The 16,738-nt window shown below is 37.7% G+C and overlaps 1 protein-coding gene across 3 annotated transcripts in view; it reads right to left on the reverse strand.

Moving 5' to 3' along the window:
* Window positions 1-16,738, reverse strand: part of SLC12A7 (solute carrier family 12 member 7) — a 67,891-nt gene that overhangs the window by 38,145 nt on the left and 13,008 nt on the right. For all 3 annotated transcript variants that reach the window (XM_042809147.1, XM_042809144.1, XM_042809146.1), the window contains exons 2-7: window positions 11,975-12,069; window positions 10,508-10,630; window positions 7,696-7,842; window positions 6,929-6,983; window positions 2,174-2,304; window positions 729-970 (exon numbers count right to left, since the gene is read on the reverse strand). In XM_042809147.1, coding sequence (XP_042665081.1) covers window positions 729-970; window positions 2,174-2,304; window positions 6,929-6,983; window positions 7,696-7,842; window positions 10,508-10,630; window positions 11,975-12,069 — 793 coding nt within the window. The remainder of the gene's footprint in view (window positions 1-728; window positions 971-2,173; window positions 2,305-6,928; window positions 6,984-7,695; window positions 7,843-10,507; window positions 10,631-11,974; window positions 12,070-16,738) is intronic.

Genomic DNA, 16,738 nt, shown 5'->3' on the forward strand with positions numbered 1-16,738 from the left:
TGACATAACAGGTGGCAATGCACTACAGCAACTCTCATCTCTTCCACTACTGTTTTAAGCAGTACTGTTCTTTGCTCTCCAAGCAGGAAGAGATGCACAAAAACAAAACCAGCATACTGGTAACTGGACAACCAAACACATTTTCAGTGAGCTGAAGAAAGGTACAAGATAAAGATGTTGAGAAACAACATGCCATGTGTGACAACAAAACTAGACTTTAGTAACAAAAAGGTAGAAAAGTTTTTGTGTAAAGCAAGTGAATCGAATAATGTAAAGCTTCTATTTTGGATAGGGTGAATAGAAGTCTCAAAAAGTTCATGACAAATTTTTAAAGTACGCTACCTCCCATTCATAGTTACAACATTTCCTTGAAGATTTTACTTTATTCTGTATACTTCATTTCTTAATTGATTAGATAAAGCAACTATATTTACTGTCAGCAAGACCACTTTTGCACGTAGGTATGAAAAGAACAGTGGCTAAAAACATTAAGTAACATTAAGCATGAAAGAACATTTTCCAAAGTTATGACTTACAAAGATTCAAATAGGTAGTTCGCGATAACAGAAGATCACATAAGTGCCTCATAAAGATATGAAACCTTCCACTGAGATCAGTGTGAGCATATTTTTAAGTTTAGCTTAAAACTTGGTTGTAGTAGCTATTCTTTCCCCCTACTTTTTTTTTTTTAAATAATAATCTATACTATTTAATGATATGTTACTTACGGAAAGTCGGGTGGGTCAATAGCAGTCTTAATAACTCCAGCATATATGGCAATGATGGATAGAATCACACAGGCAAGGAAGACTAGTGCAAGTTTGTTGACATACTTGACTCCCACAAAAACTACTATGGCCATCAGAATGATAATACACGTTCCATAAACTCTCATGTTGTTCAGCATGGCCTCTGTTTCTTCACCAACCTCTTCTGCTTTAAATATGGCGGCACTTGGAGAAATGTAAGTCTGCAGGAGATACGGAAATTGCCTTTCATGTAATAACAATCATTTTATGCAGAACTAAATTTACTTGAACTTTAAAATCTAAACTACTACAGTTGGCAGTTTTCTTACTTCACAAAGAAGTTCAACCAGATGGCATGGTTATTTAGTGAAGAAAGAGCAGAAACAAATATCCTCACATGTGTCTGGCATAATGAAACAACAAAAAGTTATTTTCAAGATTTTTCCTAGTATAGAGGCATTGTAAGAAACTCAGGTTTAAAGTGCAATGAGGCTTTAATTACGTGCCACTCCCATTTTTCAACTACATTTTTTAGATAAATTACTTTGAAAACCAACATGTATAGAAAGTGGTATTATCAGAAAATCATAAAGCTGAATGAGCATCCTATATAAGTGGGAAAGGAACAAGGGTGAAGATGAAATAAGAGGACAAAACAGAGTGGATATACTGAGAAAGAGACACAGCTTTTGGTCCAGCTTTTTATCTGTTTTCTAACAGTTTCTGCCTCTCATAAATTTGTCTTTGCCAGACAAGAAAAAACAATAAGAAACAGAGGAAGACAAGGAACACAACAAGTATGTTTCCATGTGACAGGTACAGATTGCAAAGAGGATGCCACACTGTAGTGTCTGATACCCACACAAAGAACAAGCTATTGCTCATTCTTCTCTTCCTACACCAGAAATTCCAAAACTAAATCTTACTATTATGAGTAGTTTTCCTTGAACTATATAAGACTACAGTAGCATGAACATAATCTGAAGAATTCTTTTTTTATCCAGAGCATATTATGAAGAGGTAGCAAAGAGATACATCCCATTTGGTAAAATTACTGTCTAATGTGATTTAAGTGACTTAAAGTCACTTACTGAACTGTTTTGTTCCTAATTTAAGTGGGGAAAAAATGTTAAACTGTTTAAATACTGATCATAATTTCATGATCATAAATTTATTATCATCATTTATTATTATCGCTGGGCTAGAGTCAGCTCCACAAATCAAAGTTTGTTGAACTTCTTCAAATATTCATAAGAAGAACTGGAATATTGACGTACTACAAATGTGGTACCAAAGCATTCAAAAATCGGACTAGAATACATTTTAGGTGTCATTATAACTTATCTGTGATTATTACATTTAGACAATGCTCAGTGATCTCTCAAAATAGACTGAAAATAGACTTACGAGAAACCAGTACTTACCAATAAGATTTCAATGGTACCAAGAATGTACATGGCTCCTGCAAAGGTTGTACCCAGGTAAAAACAAAGTCCCACTGCTCCACCAAACTCTGGTCCTAAAGATCTTGAAATCATGTAATAGGAGCCTCCAGCTGTGAATTTAACCAAGAAGATTCCAACTTTTCAGATTAATAAAAGCAGTAGAGATCAAAACATTCTGTCATTCAATCAGCCCAGGTACTTGAGAAAATCTCTGCATGCATCTCCATTAAAATGTTCTTACCAAACCTGTATTTGATGTTTACACCAAATGTGCTGTTAGAATGTACACTTTGAGGTGCACATCATCACATGCATTTTCACAAAAGCAGTGTTTTCAAAACATCAGCTACCCAAACATTTTAAGCATTAGGTTCATCCATCAGAATTAAAGCAAAAAAAAAAAAAAAAAAAAAACCAATTAAAAATTGAAAAGTAAAGAGATACTAGCCAGTTTTGTTGGTTATTTGCCTAAGACCATTTCTTGCTAAAGAAATGAAAATAAAATTACAACATTCTAATCACTTAAAATCAGTAAGCTTTTTTTTTTTTTTAGACAGCTAGAACTGGGAAATGAAGATGTTCGCAGTTTTTGTCTTATACTACACAAATAATTCATCATATATCAAGCAGTTGCACAGAAGTCCTGCAATGTTTTTCTGTTCTCATTAATAAATGCCAATACTCAGTCAGTTCTGGTGCCGGCTTGGTCCTCAGCAAAGTAGTTGATTGTGGCACTACAGACTGCTAAACAACCAGTGCAAAGAAGAAAATATGACAGGTGATAGCTGTAGCTGACTCTTTTCTGAGAGGTACAAAGGCATCAATTTGCTACCCTGACCCACTCACATGAGAGGTATGTCTCTTACCATGAGCCTATATAAGTACTATAGATGTTACCAAGAAATTACCAAGCCTTGTACAGCTTGCAGAACCACTATCCATGGCTGTTATTTTATGCAGCACCAACAACACTGTCAAGAACATCCAAAGTGTATCATGAAGGACTATAGAACCCTTGGAACAGTGTCAAGAGGCCCTGGAGTATAAATGATCTTTTCAATCCTACCAATCAAAAGAAAAGACTTTAAGAAGACCAGTACAATCTGGCAGATCAATTCATAGTTGCCAGACAAGTGATATGGCCAAGGATATGGCTTTTTAGACTGTGGTACTCTTTGGGAAACCTGGTCTAGTAGGGACCAATGGTGTCAATCTGTTGAAGAGCTAGTACATAAGTGATAAAAAGAAAGACTAGGGGAAATGTAAGCTCTCTCCTGAAGAAACTGAGAGACGTGGTTACCCAGACATAGAAAAGGTAGTACTCAGAGTTTTTTTTGACTCAGTCTTCACAGAAGGCAAAGGCAGACACTGAGAGAATAAAGAACTGCCCGCTGTAGGAGATCAGGCACAAGACCACTTCAGGAACCTTAACATGCACAAGTCTGAGGGACCTGATGAGATGGACATGAAGGTCCTCATGGAATGGCGGATAAATTTCCTGTGCATCTATTCATTACATTTGAAAATTCATGGCAGTCTGTTAAAGGGGTCACTGTAGGGGTCTCAGAGACTTGAAAAGGTAAAACATAACCCCCATTTTAAAAAAGAGAAAAAAAAAGATCTGGAGAACTACAAGCCAATCATTTTCACCTCTGTGCCTGGCAAGATCATGAAGCAGATCCTATGGTAAGGCACGTGGAATACACAAAGGTGACTGGCGACAGCACACATGACTTCATTAAGAGAAAATAATACCTGGCAAATTTGATTGCTTTCCACAATGAGGTGACAGCACTGGTGGATAAAGGAAGAGCTACTGACATCATCTATCTGGACTTGTGCAAAACATTTGACACCGTCTCACATAACATCCATGTTTTGAAAATGGAAGCACATGGATTTGATCGATTGACCACTCAGTGAATAAAGAACTGGCTGAAGGCCACACTCAAACTCAGAGAGTTGCAGTGAATAGCTCCGTGTCTTGGTGGAGACCAGTGATGCCTGGTGTTCCTCAGGGGTCAGTATAGGACTGTTACTATTTAATATCTTTGTTGGTGACGTAGTGGGATTGAATACACTTTCAGCAAGTTTGCCAAACTCAAAACAGTGTTGCAGTCAACATGTTGAAGGGAAGGGATGTCATCCAGAGGGATCTGAACAGGCTTAGAAGTGAGGCCTTGTGAATCTCATGAAGTTCAACAAGACCAAATATTGAAAGCAGCCCTGCAGAGGACTTGGGGGTAATGATAGATAAAGAGCCAAACATGAGCTGGCAATGCGTGCTTCCAGCTTAGAAACCATATCTTGAGCTGCAACCAAGAAGCATGATCTGCATGCTGAGGTAGGAAATTCTGCCCCTTACATTCCATCCCTATGAGAACCCCACAATGCTGCCTTCAGCTCTGGGATCCCCAGCAAGAGAAAGATGAACCTGTTGGAGAGGGTCCAGAGGATGGCAATGAAGATGACCAGAGGGCTGGAGCACCTACTCTACGAAGAAAGGCTGAGTAAGTTGTGTTTTCAGAACCTGCAAAAAACATAAGGCTCCAGGAAGATGTTCTAGCAGCTAAAAATACATATATTTTGAGATGCAATATCACTATGCCAAACAAAAACAAAAAAGCACAATGGGAATATCAATAGTTCTTCATGGCAGATAGAATTTTAGGATAGGAAATTTATTAATTAAAAAAGCAGATTCTTCATTTACAGTTTTTAAACATTGCCTTAAAAATATTATGAATTAAAGAGTTCCTTATGTCATAAGATCCAATATTTTTTATTCTAAAACATTTACAGTGAAGCAAGATTACTGGAACTCTGTAGAACCACAGGAGAATATTATTGGAAGACTGTAAATTGATTTAGTTTACTGATTAGTACTTAATAAAACCAGAAAGGACAGCATGACAACTGTCTAATCAGACATACCGAAAACCTTCAGGCTTTCCTTAAACAAAGCTGGATGTTTTTTTCAGAGCTAGAGATTTTACAAAGGGAAGGAAATAAAAAGGAGGATGAATACCGATGAAGTTTACCAAAAACCTTTCTCTGCTCTCCTTTGAAAAGTGAATAACAAATATTAGTTTCCAGTTTACAGATGCAATGAACAGCTTAAACAGATTCACTGCTACTAACACTTGCTTTTTAACTTAAAAAGCAACAAAATCACTGAAAGTGATGAAGAAAAGCAGTAAGTTCGATACTCATAATGCCAAAGTAATGAATAAAAAGTTTATTTATTATTATTCCTTTCAATCGTAGGTACTTTGTCCCTTCCACATGTTCCAGGAATACTAGTCCAACAAACTTGAAAAATAAGAGGGAAAAAGAGATGAACAGTAACTCGGATAACTATACTTAATTATAAAACAAAAACAATTGAAAAAAATTCTTACTGCATTTATATTTCACATACTGTACTACATCTGTGAAACAGAATCATAGAATGGTTTGGGTTGGAAGGGACCTTTAAGATCATCTAGCTCCAGCCCCCTGCTACAGGCAGGGACACCTCCCTCTAAACCAGGCTGCACAAAGCCCCATTCAGCCTGGTCTTGAATGCTTCCAAGGAGATGGTATTCACAACCTCGCTGGGCAGCCTGTTCCAGCGTCTCACCACTCTCACAGTGAAGAATTTCTTCCTTATATCAGTCTAAATCTACCCTCTTTCAGTTCAAAACCCCTTGTCCTTTCACTACATGTTCTTATAAAAAATCCCTCCCCAGCTTTCCTAGAGGCCTCCTTCAAGTACTGGAATTCAAGATTCTGCACAAATTGTAGTGTTTAATTTTGCCCAACAACTTACGCATCCATTCTGGAACCTTACTAAGCTAGAAAAGCTCTAAAACTGAGTATTAATTCATTAATTAATTTAAAATTTATTTTTATGTATATATACATACAATTTTTTAAATTTAATGTAAGCATCTGTACAGGGTCCATAACATCAGAATACTGATATTTTCAATTAACTTGTTGAAAACCAAGGATTAGAAGAGCTTCAAAAGCAAACTGATTTTGTGTTGAAAACATCTGTTTCATAATTGAAGAGGAACGATTTAACAGGCAAATTTGTCCTGAAAAGGTAAATGAGACGAGCATAACCTAAAATGCTTATATAGGAGGAGATTATTACCAGTATGCTGGCTATTATTCTTGCAGAAAACCAAACTGTTTCAGACGTTAGTAAATAAATAAAAAGTAATCTAGGGGCAATTCCAGGGGGAAAAAAGCACTTTATTTGTAAATTTAAGGCAGAACAAATTTCTTTAGAAAATCAATCTTCATTAGCTCAAATTATGATATCTTTCATTCAACAGAATCAAATAATTGATGATAACAAAAATGTGCTACAGCTCCTGGAAGGTCTAGGTAGAGAGCAGCATCTCACCTTAAAAAGTCAATTATAAGATACCTGAAACAATACTCCAAGTACTACTTCTAACAGTTCATATGATAAATGGAATGGACTGCCAAGGGAGGTGGTGGAGTCACCAACCCTGGGGGTGTTCAAGGAAAGGCTGGATGTTGTGTTGAGGGACATGGTTTAGTGGGAGCTATTGGAAATAGGTGAACGGTTGGACTGGATGATCTTTCAGGTCTTTTCCAACCTTGGTGATTCTATGATTCTATGATTCTATGATTTCAATACTACAGCAAATTATCTCAGATTTGATTATTTATCATTTTACCATTTTTTGTCTAAGATTAAAAAAAAATATTGATTACCTGGAACCACACCGTTTGTTGCTATTGCACTCATTGAAATTGCAGTTAGCATAGTCTGCAGAAAGATGAAACAAAACAAATTTAAAGTATTTTGAAAATGGGACAAGACAGTGATCAAAAGCACTTAAGAATTTACTAATAAAACTTCGTAGCAACTAAAACTGATCATCTTTGGTTAGATATTTCCATGTAAATGGAGTACAGAACCTTCTACATGATGACTAAGTTTAGATGCTTCAGACAGCCTTCAAATAGATGAGTACAGACCACTGAGAATGTACTTAAAATATTCTTTATTCCAATTTATCACAGCTATGATGAATTCATCTACTGTTGGTTTCCCAAAATGAATTTACAGACACAATGCCAGTAGTTTATGTTTTGGTTTGTTCAAAAGTTGTTAAAAAAAAAATAATAATAATGGAAGACTTCAGGTCTCAATGTGATACAATGTGTATCATGAAATATTTGCTCGTTGAGTAGAATCCATTAAATACTTCAAGCTAAAACTTACTATCACTGGATCACAGAAAACCCAATATATGCTGAAAGGACACATGACATTCAGTGCATACATTTAAATGTTATAGAAGACCCATCCTGTATCTCCCAATTGTTCTGAAATTTTATAGAAAAATTATTATTACTTTATAGAGAAATTTATCTTAAGGAAAAAGCTTGTAATGTTTGTTCATACAAGAGAAAGCAGCTGTATTCTGGTAACAGAATAGTAAACTGATCAATAATAAAGAAAAAGATTATCTTACACAAGCACAGCACATGAAAACAATGATGAAAGACTCAAGAACTCCAGCTGTTCCTACAATCCATGTCAAACGCAGGAAAAGAATAACTCCCAAGATGTTTTGCAAGCAAGGGAGATACACACCAATAAATGTGCCCATTCGTGGAACCTGGAAGCAAAGACAACAGAACCATTCAGGCCTCACCATTAACCTTCTGCACTTCATGAATGTCAGCCTTTTCTGTTGAAATACTCAACTTGGAAGCAATAAATATACATACTAGGTCTCCAGGTACAGAAGTTCATCTTAAATCACAACTCAGGCTGTAAAAAATGCAGCCAATTTAAAACAGCAAGCAAGGGTTGCACTAGATTTCCAAGTACATAAAAGGACACAATGCCATACAGACTTCTATCTTTATTTTTTAGCACACTGGATAATGTTGGTAACATTGATGTTGTATACAAGCTCAGTTACTATAGAATCACTGAACAGTTATGTTCAAAAGGACCTCTGCTGGTGACCTGGTCCAAACCCTCTGCTCAAGCTGGGACACCCAGAGCAAATTGCCCAGGACCACGTCCATACAGCTTCTAAGGTCTCCAAGGAGATTCTACAACTACTGCTCTGTGTCAGTTCTTTCTCACCTGTACAGCAAAGTGTTTCTTGAGTTTTAGACAGAAACTCTTGCTTTCCAATTTGTGTCTACTACCTCTTGTCCTGGCACTGGGCATCACTGAAGAGAACAGGGCTCCATCCTCTTTGCAACTTCCCTTCAGATATCACTGTGTATAAATTAGATCCCCACAAGTTTCCTCTTCTCCAGTCTGACTAGTTGCCTCAGTCTCTTCATATAGTAGAAGTATTCCAGTACTATATTATGCCATTAAAATTCTACTCTACCAGACAATTGCTTAATCTCAATTAATTTCAGACACCAAAGGGTAAAAAGAAAACACAAAAAGAAATACACAAATCATGCTTTCAGGACACAAGCTGATATACTGCAAGTAAATACAGTGTTCATTTGGCCAGTTAGTTCTAGACGGGCTAACACTGGGCTGCATTAACAAAAGCCAAAACTGAACAAGAAACTACAACTGATAAACAAGTGAAGAACAGCAAAAGGCTACGGACTTTATTCCACAGCCTTGATCATTGTCTGTCCTGGTTTCAGCTGGGAAGGAGCTGATTTTTTTCTTTGTAGTGTCTGGTATGATGCTACGTTTTGGCTTTAAGAGACAAACAATGTTGATAACAGAGCACTATTTTATTTGTTGCAGAGCAGTGCTGTATGCAGCATACGCATGGAGCCAAGAACATTTCAGTTTCTCAGCTTATTGTACTGCCTTGCCGGTGAGGGTGGCTGAGAGGACACAAGGATTTGGGAGGAGACAGAATCAGGACAGATGACCTATACTAACCAAAGGGATTTTCCATACCATATGACATCACACATACACACAAAAAAAACCTCTTGAAAATTAGTGAGAAGATGTCTAGGGGAGCAGCTGCTACTTGGGAACTAGCTGGACATCAGTGGGTGGCTGGTACACCACTTGTTTTGTGCATATATGACTATTAATACTACTACTACCTTTCCTCTTCCTTTTCTGTCTTGGTAAAAGAATATTTATCTCAACTCACGAGTTCTACTCCACACCCTCTTATCCTCCCTCCCCCAGTTCTTTCCCTCATGCCACTGGGAGCAGTTGAGGGGATGTGGGGTTGGAGGGGGCAGGGGTAATAAGCAAATGACTGCATGGTGCTTTGCTACATGTCAGGTTAAGCCACAACATTGTCTCAACAACTCCCAGTAGCAGTCAAGTCTTAACAAAAACAGTTCTAGAGCAAGTATTCAGGTACAATACTATAAATCCCTCCTCCAGTAAAATAAATTCCAGTTATAACCTTAATTCCAAGCACCTTTTTGTATCCGTCTTCCCAGGTGCTTCTTTCCTTCTATTCTTTCTCATCTGCTTTTCCTTCTTCCTTCATAGCTCAGAATATAAGATCAGTAGAAACTCAAAGACGAATAACTGCCAGTACTCTCATTCTGCCAGTACCTACCCTAAGTTTCCCTCATTCAGCTTTCATGCCCTACCAGTCACAGCTCATCATCCCTCCTTGACTGCAGTTTTGTGTTATACATGGTTTTGATCCTGGCTTTCTTCTTCTAAGACAGCTTCCTGCTCATAGAAGGTTCAACATAGTATCTTATTATAGCCTGACAAGGTTGCTTATGTTCCTCTCATACAAAGGCATAGATAGGCAGTTGGGGCACCCAGCAGACAACCGTTGGAGATCTTAGTTGCTCTCTTCAAGCAAATATGCTAGAGAGCCTCCTCCAAACACAGGAACAATAGACCTAATACAGAAAACAAAACAAACAAAAAATCCGCTGCCATATTAAGAAGCAAATACACTTCTGATCATAAAAAGTGGCTTGCTCCATTTCAAGTTTTTTCTAATTTCAACCTCAGATAACAATCCAGCCAACTGAAATGTATCAATAAACCATCAAATGAGAAGAATGTCAAACTGTATCCTCACCAAAGGTAAAACAAAGTTACTGTTGCTAATACAAGGACAGAAGGGAACAAAATTAAGAGGGAACTGAGATGCACGTAATACTTGTTTTGGTTCTGAGTTTTACATACATTTCATATGGAACTTCTACAACAATGTGTTGCTAAAACACACTAGCAAGATCAATGAACACTTCTGCTTTTCTCTCTTCTGTTTTTAGAGAATTGTGTGATTTCTTTTTAGGCTAAAAAATATTTCTCTTTATGTGGCTAGCTTTGTTGTAACCTATCAGAAGTTCAGATACCTTGACTTCCTTTCGCTTGCTATCTTCATCTGCTTCATGTTCCACCACACCTTGAGTCACATTTGTGTAGTTTGCTAGTTTGTTAAGAAGAGATGACACCATTGGATTGCTATCCATTTCCTCCTGTCAGGATTTTAAGAAAACTGCATATAATAAAAACTTGAATTATGATTCTATGGTACTACTTCAAACATACACTCAACAGGTTATTCCTGAATCATTCTAATCTGAAAACTAGCATGACCAAATACCAGTCATGTCAAAGAACAAAAGTAAATCTTTATAGTTGAATGCTACATGATTATATTGCTGTCCCTCCCTATATTGCAGTGGCAGGGTCATGACATTTAGACACAAACTGAATGCTGGAAAAAAAAAACCCCTAAAAGTAGCCTTAGATAATTTTCTTAAGCACCTTCAGGCTCTCCAGAACCATGATCCATATGGACTACTCTTAAAACAATGTACATATTTTGAACAAATGTATGCTTTGGAACATATTCACATAAGATGTAATTAAATATATGTAATATTATTTGACACAGAAGCAAGCTGATCTTTCTTCAGCCAAATACCTGCTACAAAACCAAAGCATGGTGAAAACAATAATAAAATCCTAAAGAAACACACCAATAAAAGGATACCAAGAGAAGCAGAACTAGGAGATTGAGTCAAGCACGCAGGATCAAATACTGAGAGGAAGACAACAGATTGGAACTGAAAACAGTAATATACAAAAACTAATCTTTGCCTGAAGGTATTAGGTCATGACAACACAGTTCTTTGAACTAACTTCTTTGAACTTATTAAAGATCTTTTACAAATACAAGTCAGCTGAAAATGTTAAGACTCTAGGAAACATATACTACAGAACACAGGATACCAAAAAAATCCAACGCTACATCAGCAATGTGTTGAAAACAACTAATGCAAGCATATATTTCAAAGATGATTAGGGACAATAAGGGGGAAAAAAAAGCAAAAAAAAAAAAAAAAAAAAAAAAAAAACCAGCAGCAACAATTTGTCAACAGTGAGTAATACAATATCTTATTTGAACAAGAAGTAGTTTTGCATATTGATCTATGAATTCAAATTTGAAGGAGATAAATCCAGAGACTAAACTCTGGTATCATGATTTCCGTCAAAAAAAATAGTAAGAAATGTCATAAGTGGTAAAGAGATTTAATGACAAACATCAATGACTCCTAGTTCAATCTTCTCTAAAGTTCAGTGAAAAGCAGTGCAGAAATTTTTGTCCGACAGGAGAACTGAAAGATTATGTTTTCTGTGCTAACATTTTTGGAAGAAAGAAGGTAGGAGCACAGAAGGACAACAAGAGAATGGGAGGTTGAATGCAATGCATATATGTAATGCAAATATACATACTATATATATATATATAGTAATATATAAATTACAAAACAAAACATGCATCCAGACACATACACAACGAAATGAGAACTTACCTCAAAGAGAGCCATATTTTTACCTTCGTACATGTTTCCTCTGTCCATCTCTGCACTGTTAATAAACGGACTACTTTCCCTAGAAACACCATCTCCTAGCAGAAAACAAAACAAAACAAAAATCAGCAAGGTTCATCATACAAAGGATATTCTCAGGATGTTGTTTTAAAAATATTCCAGGAAGCAAATGGAACTGCAGTCGAATTCCTACTTCAAAAACAGGACAACTATGAAATACCTAACCTGATAAGGAACAACCACACTGAAAAAGCCACTGGTTGCTTAAGGTAGCTGTACTATTTTAAAAATAACTTGGGTTTTTTTATTGTTGTTTTTTGATGCCTTAGGCTTTCAATGTTCAAGAAGTTATGAGTTCAAGAAGGTATGAGTCAGTTGCACAGGGACTCTATGACCACACCTAAGGAAATACTTCAGTAGTATTGAGACAGGAACTTATGAGAAGAAAAAAAAAGTTGTAAGAATTATTTTGTAAAATTTGCAGAGACTCTATGATATGCCATGTTTATTCTATTTCTTGTTGAGGTACCAATCACACGCAGCTGTAGATTCTCGGACCAGCTCTGGAGCACCTTTTCAAATACATCATCACTTTCACTGGTGTCTAGCCATACAATGCAAGAATGTGCTCGTACTGTCACAACACTGGAAACTCCAAATTGCTCATCTGGCCTTACAAATTGCAGTAACAATAAATATATGTAGCCTCTTTGCTACACAATTGAAAAAGAGCTGGAGAAAAAAATAAACTGTCCTCTCTTCCCTGTGTCCTTCACTATATCCTTTCCAGGGCACTTCTCCCAACCTGAAGTCCCAGAACAAACCTATTGTAAACACAGGACTCCTGACAGCAGTACTATCCTGGTTGTAACAGGAGAGAAGTACATCCAATTACCTCAAGAAGATAAGACTAAAAATATTCCTGAAAAAGATCCTTGCAGTGTTCATCACTCCCTCATACAATAGGCTCCACACTATCACAACACTATGACAGAAGCTGCAATGGTATCATAAGAGATTCAAAAGACAGCTATGGTCCATCAGTCCTCCAGAATTACTTCCATGGTCCAAAATAACTGTTAATTCACTCACAACTACTGTTCTTACCTAATATTTTACCTTGTCCACCAGCTTCCATTTTTGTTTCTCTACAGATTATAATTAAAGCCACGTTGCTTCAAGTCCTACAGCCTGGCTAGTTTTCCACACTTTCTCACGCACCAGCGTTTGGTTGGTTTTGCTGTTGTACATTTTCACAAGGCATGAAATGTATCAGTTTAGCACAAGATTGTCAGGGAAACTGGCTTTTATCCTTTAATTAGCCCCACTGTACTTAGAGAAAATAGTCCAGTTAACTTTTCTGCATAAAACAAAACACAACTATGTCCTCAAATACTTGCTGACTTCTCACATCATCACACTAAAGCATACATACCATTACTAGAACTTTGTAGTTTCTCACCAAAATTACCAGAACACTGTTTTCTTCAGCTGTGTTCCTTGAAATGACTATGCTATTTCTGTTAAAGTTTTTAAAAAGCATTCCTTACAAGACCAATTCAACAGCTAAAACTCTTACATTGGATAAGGTTTCTTAATATTTGTCTTACTAAGACCACAGTTCTGTTGACTTTTCTTGTCCACTGACAGCTAGTAGTGGTACTTATTAGCTAAATACTAACACTCCCTTTGGGGTACAAAGGATTAGTCTTCAAAAAATGAGTTGGTCCATTTCAAGCGTTGGTTTGCATTCATACAGGGCGTAATGTAACTAGAGTTATGACTCAGCAGCAAATATTAGACCACACAAATTATCAAAAAGATATACTAAACTATTTATTGTGAATATTTATTCACTTTATTAATCTTAACACTTTCAGAAGTAAAATGAACTCAGCACTGTACACTGATAATTTAGGTTATGGATAGCTGAATGCTGAAGTCCTCCTTTATAACCTCAGGTTTCACCAGGGAGGTTTAGGTTGGATATCAGGACAAACCTCTTTTCACAAAAGGTTGTTAAGCATTGGAATAGGCTCCCCAGGGAGGTGGTTGAGTCGCCATCCCTGGGTGTGTTTAAAAACCATTTGGATGTGGTGCTCAGGGACACGATTTAGCAGAGGGTTGTTAGAGTGAGGGTAGTATGCTTGGGTTGTGGTTGGACTTGATGATCTTGAAGGTCTTTTCCAACCTGAGTGATTCTATGATTCTGTTTCTTGGTTCTGTTCCAGTAAGAAAAAACTCAGAATATCATCTCTAACAAACAAGTCTTGTCAAAAACACCTTCAAACTTCAAATGGAAAAACATAAAACAGGGTTTCAATTCCTCAAATTCTTTTTTTTTTTTTCCTCAGCATTTCCAGCCAACATCGCACCTGACCATGCCTCTCTAATAAAGTTATGAGAAAAGTAATTATACCTACTGTATCACTCTACCCCCTAACGTACTAAGCTCTTTTCCAACAGCAGATACATCATAACACACAAATTACAAAATGACCCAGGGCTGTGTGCTGAAGTTCTAGCCCTAACATTATAACTGTGAATGCCATTAAACCTTTTCTCATTAACGCTTCCATACAACAAATAAAACATACGCTGGAATTAGGCCTGTATTCAAAGTATTTGTCTTGAAGGGCAAAATGCACTTGGATCAAATTCGTATTCCCTCCCATATCTCATTACATTTTGTTGCCCTGCAGTATCTGACAGCAGAGAGGCAGTCTGAGAAAATGGCATCTGACCTGGAAGTGCGTGTGAAGCAAAGGTGCATAATTTGATTCCATTTATGGAAAAAATTGTGCCCACTGACATTCACTGACACTATCTGAATGCTTATGGAAAGCAAAGAAGCCATGGGCTACCCACTCTCTCCTGAGAGAAGGCAGTGGGCCCCCTGCTTGCACAGGGCCCGGAGGCATATGAAATCCCCCAGGAACACAGAGGGGCCCTTGTGTAGCCCCTCCACCAGATCAACGCTGCAGCCACTACTTGAGCCCTGCAGTTGTACCCTTGGCTTCTAAACAAAATTGTGAAGACTCTCCTAGCACAACAGCCAGCAAAACAGGAGGCCAGGTGACTGCAGCTGCAATGTCTGTGCAAAGCAACAGATCGCTGCTGGGGTCTTTTAGTTTAAATTTGTCAGAGCAGGGAGCCTAAGGATCCTCTTCTCTGCCTTCCTCTTACTGTTGCTTTGAAGAGCAGAAGCGGCATTGCTGCCAAAGGTGTGCCGAGCTCTGCTGGAAGGAGGAGCCAGGTGGAGCTGTGTAAAGGCAGGTGGGAGGGAGGTGGATAGAGAGAAAGATAAGTAGGAACAAAGCAGGAGGTTCTCAGGGATGGCAGGCAGAGATGGATGTTGGTTCTGCTCGTGTCTGCACTCCTCCACTCCTTCATTTCTCCAGAGGCAGAATGAAGATAAGGCCCAGGTCAAAGGGTCTTGACAACATTAAAGCACAATGATTCTTTATTTTGCCCATAGGACAATCAGAATACCTTCTTACAATCAAAATACCTTCTTACAAAACTGTTAGTCTTGACGTTCAGAGATCCTGTGCTTACTCTGGTTTCTCTGTGCCACTCTCAGAGCTGAAGTCAGCAGCTTAGTTAGACTTGTGTCCACCACTGTGAGGAACAAAATAAGCTCAGGCTTTTCCTACCTTTGTGGGCATACTCCCGTTCCCTGCCTATAGCAGGGCATTTGGGCATAGATGATCCTAAAAGTCCCTTCCAACCCAAACCAGTCTATTTATGTTGGTATACTGAAGCCACAGGTTGTGCGTTTCAGCAGTGATGACAGTGATGTGAAGCCACAAGCCACATTCTGGACAGCCATGCACAGCAGTCAGGTCATGAAAGTGGTTCAATGACTCATCTACTCAAATTGGTGGACTATGGGCAGGGAACTGTGTACAGAGCTGAATAATGGCTTCAATGCTGTGGAAACGATTTGGAAATTCATTTGCAACATTGAAATATTGCAAATTTTTCACCAGGTGTTTCCCATGAATACTCACACAGGAACAGACTAGCCTCATACTAGTTTGAAGACTGTGAAGCACACTATCAATCTTGGCTGGACTGTCCTGAATCTGCACTTGGATGCTTGTTCAAGAGATTAAGGACAAAAAAAAAATATTAGACCATCTAATCTTTTTTCCCGTGTTTCCAGAGATTGCAGAATTTCTGCATTAGGCAGAACAACTTTGAGAAAGCATGCTGAGATCTGACCCTAGTGTTTTCAGACTTGAAATAAAAATTGCAGAGTTTTATGATGGTGATGATGATTAAGGATTTTCAATCAGCAGAAAAATCTCAAAGAAGTTTTCCTTATTTCTAATTTAACCTGACTTTTTTCAAAATTTTTGCTGTAATTTCTTAATACACCTTCCAAACACAACATGCAAGGGAAGACATGCAAGAAAAATTCAAGCTCTAAAAACCAAGTACAGCCTTCTAATATTAGGCTCAACTGTGCTATTTAAAGAAGCATAATAATCACCTTTCTACTCCAAGGATCATGCCAGCCCTCTTTAACACAGCATTAAACCAAGCTCATGCTATTCTATTCCAGCCTGATCCCTAAATCCTTTCCAGATTCATTATTTCCTTTCTGTTCCACACTATACCTGCTCTTTATTGCTCACACTCAAAAAAATGTTCCTATTTGACTTCATATTCAAATACATTTTGTCCAAACAAGCCCCAGTGAGCAAGCACCTGTATCTCTTGTTACACTACAAGGGAGGG

This window comes from Centrocercus urophasianus, unplaced genomic scaffold (assembly GCF_019232065.1).
Source record: "Centrocercus urophasianus isolate 14NV4802_14NV808 unplaced genomic scaffold, USGS_Curo_1.0 seq_11, whole genome shotgun sequence".
NCBI classification, from domain to species: Eukaryota; Metazoa; Chordata; class Aves; order Galliformes; family Phasianidae; genus Centrocercus; species Centrocercus urophasianus.